The sequence below is a fragment of the Epinephelus moara genome, chromosome 1 (genome assembly GCF_006386435.1).
Source record: "Epinephelus moara isolate mb chromosome 1, YSFRI_EMoa_1.0, whole genome shotgun sequence".
NCBI lineage: Eukaryota > Metazoa > Chordata > Actinopteri > Perciformes > Serranidae > Epinephelus > Epinephelus moara.
The window spans coordinates 32,496,400-32,511,923 of NC_065506.1; the positions used below are offsets into that span (position 1 = coordinate 32,496,400).

The following is a 15,524-nucleotide window of genomic DNA, read 5'->3' on the forward strand; positions in this document are numbered from 1 at the left end:
TCTACAGGGCTACGCAGAAAGCCTCTTCCTCATGCCTATGTGGAAAGCCTAAGGCAGAGAAAGCACACCTCTCTGCCCTTCAACGTGCAAATGAGGAAAGCCTGACAGTGAGAGCAAACCTCCCTGCCCTTCCATGCGCCTACATGGAAAGCCTAAGGCCAGGAGAGCAGCAGCAAAGACCCCTTGCGAACAGAACAGAGCAGCATCAATGACAAACAGAAATGACATTGATAAGTCAGACACAACATAAAAAGGAGGAGCTGGGGTGGAGGCGGGTTGCAAAGCAGCTTGCAGAGGAAGCAGCAACAGTAGACAGGCCAGAGCAGTTTAAATATGTCGCTCTGAATGAGATTTGCCAATTGGTTGCATAGAAAGGAATCATGTGATCTAACAGCTAACTCCCCTCCATCAACCAGCTGCCCCATCAGTTGATTGGGCTGCTTGAGATCAGCTGATATATCTGGGACGTGAGCTGAGCTTGACATTGTGTCCTGCCTGAACTAACGCTATGCTCAATTTGGTTGCAAAGAAACAGATAGTAGTGTACTCGCTCATCCCTCAAATTGAAGTTCTTTTATTTTACTTGAGTGTTTCCTTTTTCTCCTACTCCACTCAAGGTTAGGTTACCAATAGAACAAACTGCCCTGGGGCCCTGAAAGCCCCATGATCGCTGTGTGTCAGTTGTTTTTATTTGTTTATTTTTCTTTTTGGTCATTTGATTACTTGGAACTTTGCACCAGTAAAGTACAAGATTAGCCCGGTCCTGCATTATTAATAGCCTTCTCACGTGGCCCTGTCATGTTGAAGGGAACTGTGTTAAATGTAGTACTAACAACTTTATTATGTGTCTTAAAATGTGCTCACATGGTGCATTTTCCTAAAGTTGTGTTTCATCAAATGACAACATAAGGAAAACCTGGGGTGGGATATTATTTTGTGTACAGTAGGAGTACTGGCTTGTTTCTGGGTGTCTGTACAAAATATAATACAGCTGTCATCCACAGTTTGCTGTGTGTGTTGTACTTGATGAGACCTTTGAGGGAACAGCCTGTGAAAAACAGTTTTATAAAGTCTTCTGTTGCTCTGGGGGAGCTTTTCCAAAGTCTGAGACATTGTCAGGATCATCACAGATTGAGCTGTGGAGTTCAAAGATGTGTGCATTTAGAGGGAGGAGGGGTGTAACAAAAGATGCTATTGTCGGCTGCATTATGGGAAATTGTAGGATCCAGTGTTTTTGGAGGTCGATAAGCCTCAGGACTGTCAGAGGGTCTTAGCCTCTGCTGCTTTCAGTGCTGTCTGTCCAGTGGTGAAAAAAGTACTCGGATCTTTTATTATTTTAGTATAAGTAACCTTGGATGGTTTACTGAACAGGCCTAGCCTGAGTGTCAGACTGAAGCTCCCAGAACCTTCAGTCTGACATCGCCTCCATTGAAGGCGATTTACAAGGGGGAGCTGCATTGCCGTTAAATCCAGTTTAGCAGCTTCCTTAATTTGATCCTCCATTAACGCGAGTAGTGGCGAAATACCTTGATAGCATCGTTAATGTGGTCTGTAGGATCTGTAGCGGTTGCCATTGTTGCTATCCTCACCAGTTAAACACCAGCGGACAGCTTGACATCAGCGTGGCACTGATTGGCTAATCGCTAGACCCGCCCCCACCCCCGGCGTTCATTGGTCCTTCCATCTTTTGGACGAGATAAATCGCAAATTCATTGCAGTATGCCAGACCAGAGATGCAAGCCTACTCAGTTGAGTGGGCGGGGTCTATGGTCTGGAACCAGGCTAGAGCAGGCCTACAGGCAAAGGCACAGGGGCCCCCAGCCTTCACCTGCAACATGTCAATCAAATTATCACCCAGGAATAGACCCAAAATTACCACAAAGAGACACAAAATTACCAAAACGAGATGCAAAGGAAAGGAAAGAGTAACAAAATAACTACACAAACAGGCAAAACAACCAAAAAGAGACACACATTGACCAGAAAAAGATACAAAATCAGCTCAAATAGACACAAAACCACAAAAAGACGCATAACAATTACAAAGAGATGCAAAACAACCAATAAAAGAGGCCAAACCAACACAAAGTCTGTGTGTCTTGCTCCTGTTGAGGAGATGTGATGGGGCCTTTTGCATATCTGTGCTCAGGGGCCCATCGTCCCAAAATTTGCCCGTATAAAAGGAAATACCAAAGTGCAGATACACTCTGTTAAAAGTAAAAGCCATGCATTCAAAATTTTACTTTACTTTTAAGAGTACACAATTATTAGCATCAAAATATACTTAAAGGTCTAGTATGTGTGATTTAAGAGCATCTGTTGACTGAAATCAGTAGTTAATAATCACCTGAAAACAAGAATCATGTTTTTGTTACCTTAGATTGAGCTGTTAATATCTACAGACAGAGTGGGTCCTCTTCATGGATGTATGAAGAGACCTGGATACAGTGTTGGAGGCAGTTCATTCCTCTAAAAGTTGCTCAGTGGCGCATGAAGCCAAAAAAGTTTTACTGACATATAAAATGACCCGAATGATTGGCATTGCCTCTGCATCATTGGGCCCATAGAGGAAGAGAGATCTCCTTCAACTGAGCCAGCTACTTCTGGTTCAGTGACTTGAATGGGAATAAAATTATTCAATCATGTGTCTCTTCTAGACTTTCCAGATGTTATTGAACCAAATGGATCAAATTCTGAAAAATGTATCAACTGATTTACAAACATCTCTTTTGCTATGTAAATGAATGGAAGAAAGTCTTTGAGCCCAATGGCATCACACAACTGACGTGGTTACACTGTTTGGCTTATACAAAAATTGGCTGCAAAGCACAAGCACTTCCTGGTGGCCTGGTCCTATTCCAAAGAGTCTGCCTTGGCTCTAGATAGGGCCATTTCCATTTTCATGTTGGCCACCATATTTCTCCTACACTGGGCCCATTCAATTGGCAACCCACGGGCCACATGCTGCCCAGAAGCTACCTCTGAGTGGCCCGGACAGGGATTGGTACCGAGACCCGTTATTAAACAGCCTGAGGCAAATTTAATCAAGACCATATATAATAAGCTCTGACTTGATCATGTCTTTTATCGATACTTTTTAAAGTTTTGGTTTCATTTATCATCAGGCTGCAGCTTCTCTCCTGCGAAAACCTTTGCCAGTAAAAAGCCAATACTTTATCAATACGTGTCTTCAGCATGTGGAAAGCCATATTTCAATATGCTCTGTCACCGCTATTATTGTTTACGATTGCGGTTTACTCAAGCAGGGCTAACAGCAAACAGCCATAACAGCCATAGACTGTATAAAGTAAAAACTAAAAAAAAAAGTAGATTGGTTGCTCACTGCTGAAAATGTGGCCCATCATCATTTTCTGGTTTTAAAATCCGGCCCAATTGAATTTGTAATTGGCTCGCCCTGTCCTACAGGCTTGGCACATGGTAAAAGTTTCAGTTCTGCAACCTCACCACTAGATGCCACTAAATCCTCCACACTGGACCTTTAAAGTACCAGAACTCTTAGTTGATAATATTTTGTATTAATAACCTGAATCTGCAAAGTAACTGAAATTATATTTTGAAAAATGCAATAAACAGTGCAATATTTGCCCCTGAATTGTTGTGGAGAACAAGTATACAGTGGCAAGAAATGGAAATACTCAAGTAAAGTACAATCACCTTAAAAAGTACAATACTTATGCCTATGTAAATGTCAACACTCTATCTATCTATCTATCTGTCTGTCTCTCTGTCTATTTGTTGCCTGGTTGTTGAGTCTAAATAAAGTTTCATGGCTGTGTCCCAGTGAAAACAGTCCACAGCGGCAGGAATGCAGCCTCCAGACCGGAGAGCAGCAGCAGCTCCTCCGTCAGACGTGACGTCGCTGGTCCCCCGCTGAAAAACTCCACTCGACACAAAGTTTTCTATGAAGGGGAAAAAACAACGAGCCCCAAAAATACTCTCTCTGACCAGGACCCTCGGTATGTGCGGACATTTGCACTTCAACACCGCATCCCGCCGTCGAAATGTTAATGCAGTTGTTTCGTCTCATCGACTCCCTGGCTGTTGTGGCGACTATTTGTGTAGCAGTGTTGTTGGCGAAAAGCTGCCTGTGTGTCACCGAGGAGGACGATGAGGTGCTGGAGAAAAACCAGCTCATGGAGTTTTACAGTAAGTTAAATCATCATCTGGCTGCAGCTGCTGCTCGGGGCTCTTTTTTTCTAATGTTACTGACCTCCTGCACAATAAAGCCACACTACATCTGTTGTCCTGTGCTTCTACATGGTAGATAATTATATAACTGTACTGAGTGGTGTGTGGAGGAAGCAGAATAACCATTACAACATGTTGTCATTGTGCTGATCTTATGGAGTGATGGTGACTGAAATTAAACTATTCCCCAGTTTCCTGGTGAACCTTGTTGAGCCCCACTGCTGCTGCTTGGCTCAGGTTACCAGCAGTGATTTTTATTATCTGTGGACAACTGAGAATGAAGACAAACATGTGCTGTCCAGGTTGATGCATTATTAAAAGTAAATATTATAAAATCTCACTGCTGAAATCCTAATGAAGGAAAAATGAAGATAGTGTGATAAGGTTTGCACAAGGGCTGAATGTCAACTAATCATTTTTTATTGAGTGATAATCAGTGATTAGTTTTATCGAGGAATAAAATCAGATATTCACTGATTATAGCCTCTCACGCGTCAGGATATGCTGATTTTCTCTATTTTATATTATTGCACGTTGAATTAGAGATAATTGATGGTTCATATCCTCTGATTTCCAGCTGTTTCTGTTCAGTTTAGTTGTAAATTTAATATTTTTGGGGTTTTGGAAAGTTGGTTGGACAATTTGTAACATGTTTTTCATGCTAAAACACTTAATTGATTAACCTAGTGCATAATCAGCAAAGAAATCCAAAATTAAAATGACTAATTGTTGCACTCCTACCACAGTTTTCAATCTGCATCTAACCATGATACTCATTTGTCCGCATCAGATGTAAGTACACACTCTTTTCTCCTGGAATACACTATTAAAAGGCCCTGTATGAGGGATTTAGTAGCAGCTATCAGGGAGGTTGCAGCCAGCTGAAACTTCCTGTGAGCCAAGCATGTAGGAGAATTATGGTGGCCAATGCAAAAGTGCAGATGGCCCTATCTGCAGCCAGTGTTTGGTTTGTCCATTCTAGGCTACTGTAGATCAACATGGCGGACTCCGTGGGAGAGGACCAGCTCCGTATGTAGTAGGGCTCAGAATCAGAATCAGAACTGTTAGAAGTAAGAAAAGAGTATGAAATAGAAGTTATCATTAGCCATGTTTCCATCAGCCTGTTTAGATGCGCATCTAGAAGTATCGCATCGGAAAATTATGATGGAAACGCCAAAATTTGAATTAAAATCCCCTGATTCGCACAAACTAAATATGCTTGCTTTAGCCGGGTTTTGGTTGATTCGAAAAAATGTTGATTCGCAAAACAGGGGATGGAAACAGTTATGTTCAAATTAAGTCTGACGTAGCGCACCTCTCTCCATGGTGATATCCACACTCCGGGTTGGGAAGGCGGTAATGCATTTACAAGCTGGTTGCCAACCGCCAGAAAACGTAGAAGAAGTAGAATTTGAGACTTGTTTTGTTTCCGGTTCTGCGGAAAACCTGTGTTCATAGTTTTCACCAAAGTCCGTACATTTAATGGAAACACACAGGATTCGTATTACTTTTAATGCGCATTTCCCAATGACACTTTTGGATGGAAACATAGCTAATATCACACGTCGCATGTTTTCCTGATATCGGGTAGCCCTAGTATGTAGATATAAACGGCTCATTCTAAGGTAACAAAAACACACAAAATAAGAATCATTTCTTATTTTCAGTTGATTAAACACTAATGAAAATAGTTATATTATTGTGTTCCATTTCTGCCAATAGATGCCCCTAAATACTACAACCAAACCTTTAATGTTTGTGGTAGTATTATGGTATAGTCCATTCTAGTATAAAAACGGGGCAATGAAAGTACACCCTTAACGTACATACGCTCTTTGTTTTTCCTCTGTGGTTTGCAGTAGTGACAAAAGGGGAGAGATAATTCCTTTGGTTGTTTTCGCCACTGCCGGTTGTATACATTCAGTGTACATCCTCTGTTTTGTTATTATATCCAGTTACACAAGATCTTTATTTGTTTTGGAAGGCAAAAACTTCCTGCAGGCCTTCATCTACGCTGAGGTCCACTTTGGTGCAGCAACATCTGAAAGAGGAGGAGAAAGAGGAGGAGTATTGAAACTGGTTGTGAAAAAGCTCACAGAACTGAACTGACTTTATGTGAAACATTTTGTATCCCACTGAGGCGGCACACCATCATATGATATGTAACCTTTACACCATTGGCTTGTGACATGAGGAAGACTTTATGCAATGCGCACTAAAGTGAGGAATCCCTTTAAACTTTGTAAAATGGCGAAAGAGACATCTCAAGGACATAATCCTGGTTTAAATAACTCAATATAATGTTACTGCCAAAATAAATGGATTAACTGTTAAGTTATGAAGCATATGATGAGAAACAACAGCACATACAGTTTCTCAGTTTTGACCTTGTGCTTCCCCCCCAAATAAACATGAACGTAGACAAGGACTTCACTTTTGCTTTGATGAAAATTAAAGACATTTCGAAGATAAATTGGTGCAGAAAAGGCATAAAAAATGATGCATAAAAATTCACCAGACTGCTGGAAATTGTTTGACAATTATCATTTCACATCAGTTCCTCCCCCTCCTCTCCTTCCCTCGTTCCCTCATCCCTCTCTTTCCAGAAAAGGGTCTGTTCATCCTGGAAAGCGAGCCACTGAAACGCTGCATCACAGTAGATCGCTCTAACCTGGTGCTGGAGGACTGCGAGCGGCCCACCCGCCGCATGCTATGGAAGTGGGTCTCCCGACATCGCCTCTTCAATCTGGGCACCAGCATGTGCCTGGGCCTCAACATCTCTGACACGACGCAGCCTCTCGGCACGTTTGAGTGCGACATGGCCATCCCCGTTCTGTGGTGGCGCTGCCGTGGGAACATGCTTTACGGGGCGTCCCAGTGGAAGGTGGCTGTGGCCGGACGTTTGGTGGTGGTAAAGAAGAACTCCTATCATGAGTGGAAAAGGTATAACACGCCCAAAGAGGGGCCCTGCTCATATCCATATGAAGGTAAACACCTGCATGTTTTCTGATGCATAATCAGCCCTTTGGTGACAGATGACACACTTACGCAACACAAAACAGTCATCTTAATTTATGTGTGACTTGTCTGCACAGGTCGTTTGTCAGTTAAGATTATACTAGATGTGTTTTTTATTTGCAGATATCCACACTTTGTTGGGAAATGCAAATGGCATGCCCTGTGCTTTGCCCTTTAAATACAACAACAAATGGTACTCTGAGTGCACGACTGAGGGGCGCGAGGACCATCTTCAGTGGTGTGCTACTACCACTCGCTATGATGACTCTGAAAGATGGGGCTTCTGTCCGGTGCAAGGTAAAATTGACTAACAGATACACTAAAAGTAAGAAAGGAGCTTGTGTAAATATACTACATGGCCTGATGTATGTTGGACACCTTCTGTTTCAACATCGTAATGCACAATGCGAGGTCCATAATAAAACATAGGGATAGATTTGTCTCAATATTATTTGTCTGAACTGATTTGTCTACACAAACAAATTCCACAAATACAACATTATCTGTGAGCAAATTAGTTTTATGTTGCTGGAAAGGAGGCTCCGACCGATAGTCGAACCTCGGATTCAGGAGGAGCAATGCTCGAGGGGTCGTGGGAGTTTGCCCATCCAGCCTACATGTGCTTTGTGGACTTGGAGAAGGAAAAGCGTCCCACGGGGAGTCTTGTCGGGGCTACTGTGGGAATATGGGGTACTGGGGTCGCTGCTAAGAGCCATCCGGTCCCTGTATGACCAAAGTGAGAGCTGTGTTTGCATACTTGGCACAAAGTCAAGCACATTCTCAGTGGGTGTTGGCCTCCGCCAGGGTTGTCCCTTGTCTCTGATTCTGTTTGTGATACTCATGGGTAGGATCTCAAGGCACAGGAGGAAGGGGGGAGGTTTCGGGACCTCAGAATTGCGTCTCTGCTTTTTGCAGATGATGTGGTTCTGTTGGCTCCATCACACCGTTCCCTCCAGCATGCACTGGAGCGATTTGCAGCTAAGTGTTAAGAGGTCGGGATGAGAGTCAGCACCTTCAAATCTGAGGCCATGATTCTCTGCTGGAAAATGGTGGATTGCCCCCTTCAGATTGGAAGAGAGTTACTGCCCCAGGCAAGGGAGTTCAAGTATCTTGGGGTCTTGTTCGCAAGTGAGGGTAGAATGGAGCGTGAGATGGATCGGTGGTGTGGCGCAGCGTCTGCAGTGATACGGGCGCTGTGCCAGACTGTTGTGGTGAAGAGGGAGCTGAGCCAGAAGGCAAAGATTTCACTTTACTGGTCCATCTACGTCCCAACCCTCACCTATGGTCATGAGCTTTAGGTGGTGACCAAAAGAATGAGGTTGCGGATACAAGTGGCGCCTCCTGATAGAGGTGTTCCAGGCACATCCCACTGGTAGGAGGCCCTGGTTCAGACCCAGAACCCACTGGAAGGATTACATATCTTCTCTGGCCCCGCCTCGGGCTCCCCCAGGACGTGCTGGAAAGTGTTGCAGGGGAGAGGGGTCATCTGGAGCACTTTGCGCAGCCTGCTGCCCCCGCTACATAACATTAGATAAGCAGTTGAAAATGGACGGATGGATGTTTTATATATGCAAAATATTTTTGTGAATTTACAAATCTTTTTTGTATTTGTGGAAGTTGTTTTGTATTAACAGATTACACAAATCTATCTCCATCGAAATCATTGTTTGGGTGGGAACAGCTGACCTGCGCAGAGTCTTGAACCTAAGCTAATCCAACACCTTTGGGATGAACTGGAGCAAAACCGACTGTGAGCCAGACCTTTTCGTCCAACTTCATCGTTCAACTTCCTCCTTTGACTGAATAAGGGCTGCAGCCAGATTCCACAATATTGTGGAAACAAAACCTTTCCAGAAGAGTGGAGGCTGTTTTAGCAACAAATTAATTTCCATGATTCTGAAAATAAATGTTCAGTTATCACAGAAGGGTGTACTGTTTGGGTGTCCACTTACTTTTGCCATATAGTGCATTAAAAATCAATTTGTGTCACTGAAATTTGTTCAAACCTCAAAGAGGCTCTGTGTGCAGTTCAGAGCGTATGAGTTTAATGGACACGGTTGTTCATATGAAGGTAGCTAGCAGCTAATGGTGCTAACTCCATAAACAGTACTAAACAACAACAACAACAATAGTAGTACTGTCAAAGGTAAAGGTGTTATCCAGGGGGGAACTGGAGGGTTGGTGCTATGCTTCTGTGACAATGCTATCTGGATATCTGCTGTATGAGCACAGTGCAAAGCGGCAGCAATGAGCTAGCCTGTTGGACACACTCATACACCAAACACAGTTGTTCCCAACTGGTGGGTGCCAGTCCAAAAGTGTGTCGTGGGTCTATTCTGAATTGACCATTATAAATGTGTCAAGTTTGTAAAAAACACACTTTATTTTTAAGAGCTTTTATTTTGAAGTGCGGTTTCCTGCTGTAGAGTAAGTGACTAACACACAACCACTTGACAGAGACAGCAAACTAGCTCAGAGACATAGCCAGACACCAGTTTGACGCTGAATGTATTAAACTGTGTGGACTTTGAGCTAATGACTAAGGAGAAATCTTGACCCTGTGGCTGGACCAGCTGCGAACCACTTTACTAAGATGCTTTTGTGGCCACACCGTTTTACTACAACAAACCACAGAGAAGCTCAGATTGCAGAACACACAGAGGTAGCATGACTTTGTAGGCCTTTTTCAAACAAAGCGATTCTAAGGATTCACCTGTACCTGTGTTCCTTCTCAGCTCTCTACTGCCTTTTTAATTTGTGGCTTTGTTCACAGATTCCAGTTGTGAGCTGTTCTGGGAGTCAAACAAGGAACTGCGGGCATGTTACCAGTTCAACCTGTACAGCATCCTGACCTGGAGTCAGGCGATGTCGACCTGCCAGGCTCAGGGTGGAAATCTGCTCAGCATCACCAGCCTGGCAGAGCAAAGGTACATCAGAGGTAGGCATCTGGTAGAAAACACATACAGGGACTATAAACTTCCACCATGTACCTGTATTACATCCACAAACACTACACCAGAACTTGTCTAGACTATACAGATTCTTGCAGGTTTCGCCCTTCTCTCCCTGCTATTTTTAAATCCCACAGTGACGTGTGAGACCAGACGATAATTTGCAGTTTTCCACAGACATCAGATTTGCTGACACTTCATGCAACATTCATGTGTTTGAATCTTGTGGTAGATCGACTGGCAAGCGTCGGAGCGATGGTGTGGATCGGGCTGAACCACCTAAAAGATAGACGGGGGTGGCAATGGTCCGATGGAGCACCTCTATCACTGGTCAATTACACCACAGGTACTGATTATTTGTTTATTGAATCTGAATTTTGCACAATTATCATTAGTTTTACAGAAGCAATAATAAAAATTTGTTTTGGGCTTTGCTCCCATCACTATGTTCCCATCAGCTCTGCCTGCCAGCCCGCTGCAGGACAACAGACAGTGTGGAGTGTACAACTCAGTCATCGAGGGTCACTGGCAGAGTCTGTCCTGTGAGTCCGCCCTGCCGTACATCTGTAAGCAGACGCTTGACGACACCCGCCGAGCCGAGCCACTAGGTGAGCGCATGTGCACACACGTCGCATTAATACCTAACATGTAGACTGCTTTCCTGCATCTTCAGAGGTGTCTGGACTGTAGCAGGGATGAGTTATGAGTCAGCGTGCTTAGCAGCTCTTTTAGCTCTTGTAGCTCTTGGCCTCAACAGCTGCGCTGCGCCTGGGGAGCGAACTTCTGACCTTCCTCTCTATTGCACTGTTGGTGGCTAGACCAAAACAATGTCCGCTGCGAATTTATGTTATTCCAGTCTGTCCTATTCTGATTTCTCTTCCTCTCCTAATATTTCTCCCTCTTACAGAGAACTGGCAGTATATCCATACAGAGTGCGCTGATGGATGGTGGCCTCATAATGGTTTCTGCTACCGGCTGCTGTCAGAGACCGAAGCAGGAAGCTGGGAGGAGTCTTCCCGGGCCTGTGGCTCTCAGGGGGCAAACCTCACCAGCATCCACTCCCTGTCTGAGGTGGAAATGCTGCTCAACCTCCTGGCTAACGGTTAGCAGCATTATGCAATAAACACATGTGAAGCTCTATTTGTGATAGACACTCTGGAGAAATACCAAAGGGATACTAAATATTACTTTGTGTGTGTACGTCCTCATGTTCTACAGTTTCTATGGAGAGCACAGAGGTGTGGATCGGTCTTTGGAAACCAGCATCGTCACCAACTGTAGAGTGGTCTGATGGCTCACCAGTAACTCTCACGCTCTGGCACCAGTATCATCCTCCTCACAACCTGACGGATGCAGCACTCTGTGTCAAAGCAGACAGGAAGGTGGGAAATCCCGTGTCAGTGCTTCTTTAATGTAGAAATGATCTTGAAGCTCGATTAACAAGTGAGTTTAGCTTTTTAAGTGAGTGAATTGTGCTGGGGAGGTGCCAGTTAGCCTCCTGGGCACAGCCATTGTACTCTTGAGTAAGACACTGAACCCCTAACTGCTCAGGATGCCTATCCATGGGCAGCTCGATGTGAGATTTTTCCATGAATGCATGTGTATAGGTCCTGTTATTGCATGTGTTTATATTTGGGGCCTGTGTGTGTCATGTTCTTTCTGTGTGTAATTCATTCTTTTTTCTTTTTTTCTTTCTTTCATATCTCTTAATTCAGTAGCTGGAACCATGAAATGTCATTTAATCAAATGATGATTAATCTTTTATCAAAGTACCATCGTCTGATTAATTCATTTTTAATCAAGTCAGCTCTAATCCCTTTGTTCACAGGAAGGTAGCTGGCTTTTAGTGTCATGTGATGAGCGACTGCCTACTGTGTGTAGAAGAGAGAGCCAGAATCCTGTTCATGAGCCTGGAACCTGGGATGAAGGTTGTCCCGAGGTAGGAACATGAACGCACACGCACACGCACACGCACACGCACACGCACACGCACACGCACACGCACATACATCCAGATCAACGTGTACTCAATGGCTGACGCAAGATAAGGAAACCCTGCCAGGCAGTGGCAATTAAAGGGGATAAAAAAACAACACATTACATGATTACACAAAACTTAATCTTCTTAATTTACCTCTGATGAGACTACCCATAATGTGGTACAGCTCTGTTTTTAAAAAATGCAAAGGTCAAATCTACCAGCACGAGATGATGTTTGGTTTCAGGTTGTTCCATATTGATTTACTTTTAACAGTAATTGTATGTTCATGTATTCCAGTGTAAGGGAATCCCTTTTTTAAGGAAAGTGCTGATGTCGATTGTATCTAAAAAGCAAAAATCATCACTGAAGTTCACTGAAAAATGACTTAATTTCTCACATAACGAAAGGATTTGTAAGAAATTTGTTGACTTGGTAAAATGACATTTTAGTGCTTTGACCACATTCTGCTCAAGGAAATTTTTTTTCTATTTCCGACAGTAATTGAAGTGACTTATGCATAACTTTGTCAGGCAGATTATGCGCTGTGCGGAGTTACAATAGCTCCATACAGATCGGGACGGGCACCAGGCGGAGCCACATGCCCGCTGCAGTTCAACTTCTGAGCAAGTTGCCCCTTCGGAAGCACAATGAGCTGATTCACTCAACTGCTGACGTATTGTCTGGCATTCATGTTGCTCCTTGACTCTGTTTACAAGAATATCAGACTCCTGAGTCATCGGGCTACTTCATGCCCTGGAACTTGAGGCCAGGAATGGCCCTACAGGCATAATAAAACACTGGACATGCTGGAACAGTCCTTTGTGGTTCCTCCCAGGGTTTCAGCAAACAAAACTATATTTTCCACTTTAGTCTCTTTGTTGTCTGTGTCATAAATTTTCTATATAGTGTCATCTTGCAGATAAAATGACTTCAGGCACACCAGTTTTGAAGAAAGCTTGTCTTCATGTCAGTGTTTATGTAGGCCTCTGGACCCCAAGTATAGGAAGGACGGGGGTTAGATAGGATATAGGGGTGAGCAGGGGGCGTGAATTGACACCACTTGTCCAAACACCCCCACCACACAACTGAACACACAGGCTTGCATGTAACTGAACACATACATACTAACACAGAATAACCTTCACCCCAGACTGGGATAGGGTAGCAATAGTTGTGCCAAAACGATACTCAAGTTTGTTACTGATGCCAACAAGAAGCTTCTAAGATTAACCTTGAGAAATACAAACAAGTGTTTTAAGCAATGGTGTGGCTCTATGGTCCTATCCTTTGTTGATCCCCTGACTTTTTCTTTTGTGCTAGCATATTTGGATTTTGACTGAAATATCGTCACAACTATCAGATGGCTTGCAGTGATATTTGATACACATATTCAGGGTCCCCTAGAGGATACATTCTAATGACTTTAGTCATTTGTGACTGACTTTTTTTATCTAGTGCCATCATCAGGCCGAAATTGGAACTTGCCCAGTACTTTGGTTTTCTCACCAGATACCTGCAAAACAAACCTGGAATAACCTCCCAGATGATGTTAGACAAACCCTGATTGACTAGTTCCAAATCAAAGCTAAAAAAAATTCCATATTTACACTGCCTAGTCCACCTTGCAAGGACTGCAGATGTATTTTTAAACTCAGTTTTAAGTCATTTTAAATAAGCTTTTTATCTTTGCACCTCTTGTCTGCACTTTTGCTATTTTTAACAGTGATTTTTTTAAAATTGTAAATCATTTATAATGCTGCAGGGCTGGAAGCGACATGGCCACTCCTGCTACACTGTGACCAGCCATGAGCAGAACTTTGGAGATGCACTGATGGGATATTACTGCAAGGCTCCTCTCCTAACTATGGAAAACAGGTGGTTTATTGAGCAAATTATTTCTCGTGTTTTACTTGTGGCGACATTGAAGTCCTTCACACCTCTTTCCTTCCTCATGCTGGCAGGTTTGAGCAGGCGTTTGTCAACAGTTTGCTGAGCGAGAGCGGGGCCAACAGCAGCAGGTATTACTGGATTGGCATCGCAGATCATGACACGAAGGGAGAGTATGGCTGGCTTCCTCACAATGGCTCCTTAGTGCCTCTCACCTTCACAAACTGGAACAAACACCAGCCAGGTAATCTGGAAATGTTTTTGTTTTCCATTACGGAAACATAAAAGTATATTGTGATTGTGTTTATTTGTGGATGTTGTTAATATAAATCTCCCTTCTTCTTTTAAACTCCTCCATCTTCTCCTTTCCTTTTCCTTTCTTCAGTCAGTGCTGGCGGATGTGTTGCTATGTCAGGTGGCCCTGCTCTGGGTCACTGGGAGGTGAAAGACTGCAAGTCCCACAAGGCCTTTTCAGTGTGCAAGCAGAGCATCAGCAGCTACCATGAGGTCCAGTTGCCAGGGCACCACATTGATGCCTTCGCCCCCTGTCCTCCAGGGTGGGAATCACACTCTGGGCTGCTCGACTGTTTTAAGGTCAGATCTCCCTTCTCTCTTCTCTGTGCTCCTCTCTCCTCTCTGTCCTGACTCATGTTTTTGATTCAGCTTTTCTTTTTTATCCTCTCTCCTTACCTCTCCTCTTTAATTTAGGTGCATCAGTTTGTGCGAGGGGAAGTTTTATAGGTCAAACATGGGCCACAATAGACCCAGAAACACACTTAATGTAATATTTGATTTTTAAAACCACAAACTATTACATCCATGTGTTCATTTCTACCCCGTTCATGGTCACAGAGGACTAAAGCCTCTCCCAGTATGCACTGGGTGTCAGACTGGGTGCATTCTGGACATGAGATCAATCTATCACAGGGCTTACACACATAGACAGATAAATTTATTCATATTCACACCTACAGATGATTTATTTTCCAGTTTCCACAAGGTCTGCATCTTAATTTCATTATCAGTCAATCTTTCTGTGTTAATTTCTCAATCAATTGATTAATCGCTGAGCTATAACAAGTCATTAAAGAGTAGGAGTAGGAGTCAGCAGAGGCCCCATGATATGATACGATATCACGATACTTTAGTCACAGTACTTATGCGATTTTGAACATTTTGCAATATGTTGAGTATTGCAATGAAATATACTGCAGTTTATGTCCTTTTTTCAACTGTGAATTATGTCCTCAATGAAAAAAAATGTCTGTATCTGTTTTATCTAATACAATAAAGTTTAAAGGTACTGTAGAGTTTGCCGCTTCAAGCATCTTTATTGAAGCTAAATGTTTCCAGTGGACTGAAAAAGCATTTTAATTTATTATTCTAGTAGTAGTTTTATTGGTATTATTATGTCAAATAATGAAAATAAATAGAAACTTGGCGCCTGTGTATCGATAAAATATTGCCATACAAAATAT

The 15,524-nt window shown here is 43.2% G+C and overlaps 1 protein-coding gene across 1 annotated transcript in view; it reads left to right on the forward strand.

Moving 5' to 3' along the window:
* The first annotated feature begins 3,864 nt into the window (after positions 1-3,864).
* pla2r1 (phospholipase A2 receptor 1) overlaps positions 3,865-15,524 on the forward strand; it is a 32,401-nt gene continuing 20,741 nt past the window's right edge. Inside the window, exons 1-12 of the mRNA XM_050054261.1 lie at positions 3,865-4,167; positions 6,816-7,196; positions 7,351-7,524; positions 10,001-10,165; positions 10,411-10,524; positions 10,637-10,786; positions 11,086-11,280; positions 11,397-11,560; positions 12,007-12,117; positions 13,922-14,034; positions 14,121-14,290; positions 14,432-14,640. Coding sequence (XP_049910218.1) covers positions 4,023-4,167; positions 6,816-7,196; positions 7,351-7,524; positions 10,001-10,165; positions 10,411-10,524; positions 10,637-10,786; positions 11,086-11,280; positions 11,397-11,560; positions 12,007-12,117; positions 13,922-14,034; positions 14,121-14,290; positions 14,432-14,640 — 2,091 coding nt within the window. The 5' untranslated portion in view covers positions 3,865-4,022. The remainder of the gene's footprint in view (positions 4,168-6,815; positions 7,197-7,350; positions 7,525-10,000; positions 10,166-10,410; positions 10,525-10,636; positions 10,787-11,085; positions 11,281-11,396; positions 11,561-12,006; positions 12,118-13,921; positions 14,035-14,120; positions 14,291-14,431; positions 14,641-15,524) is intronic.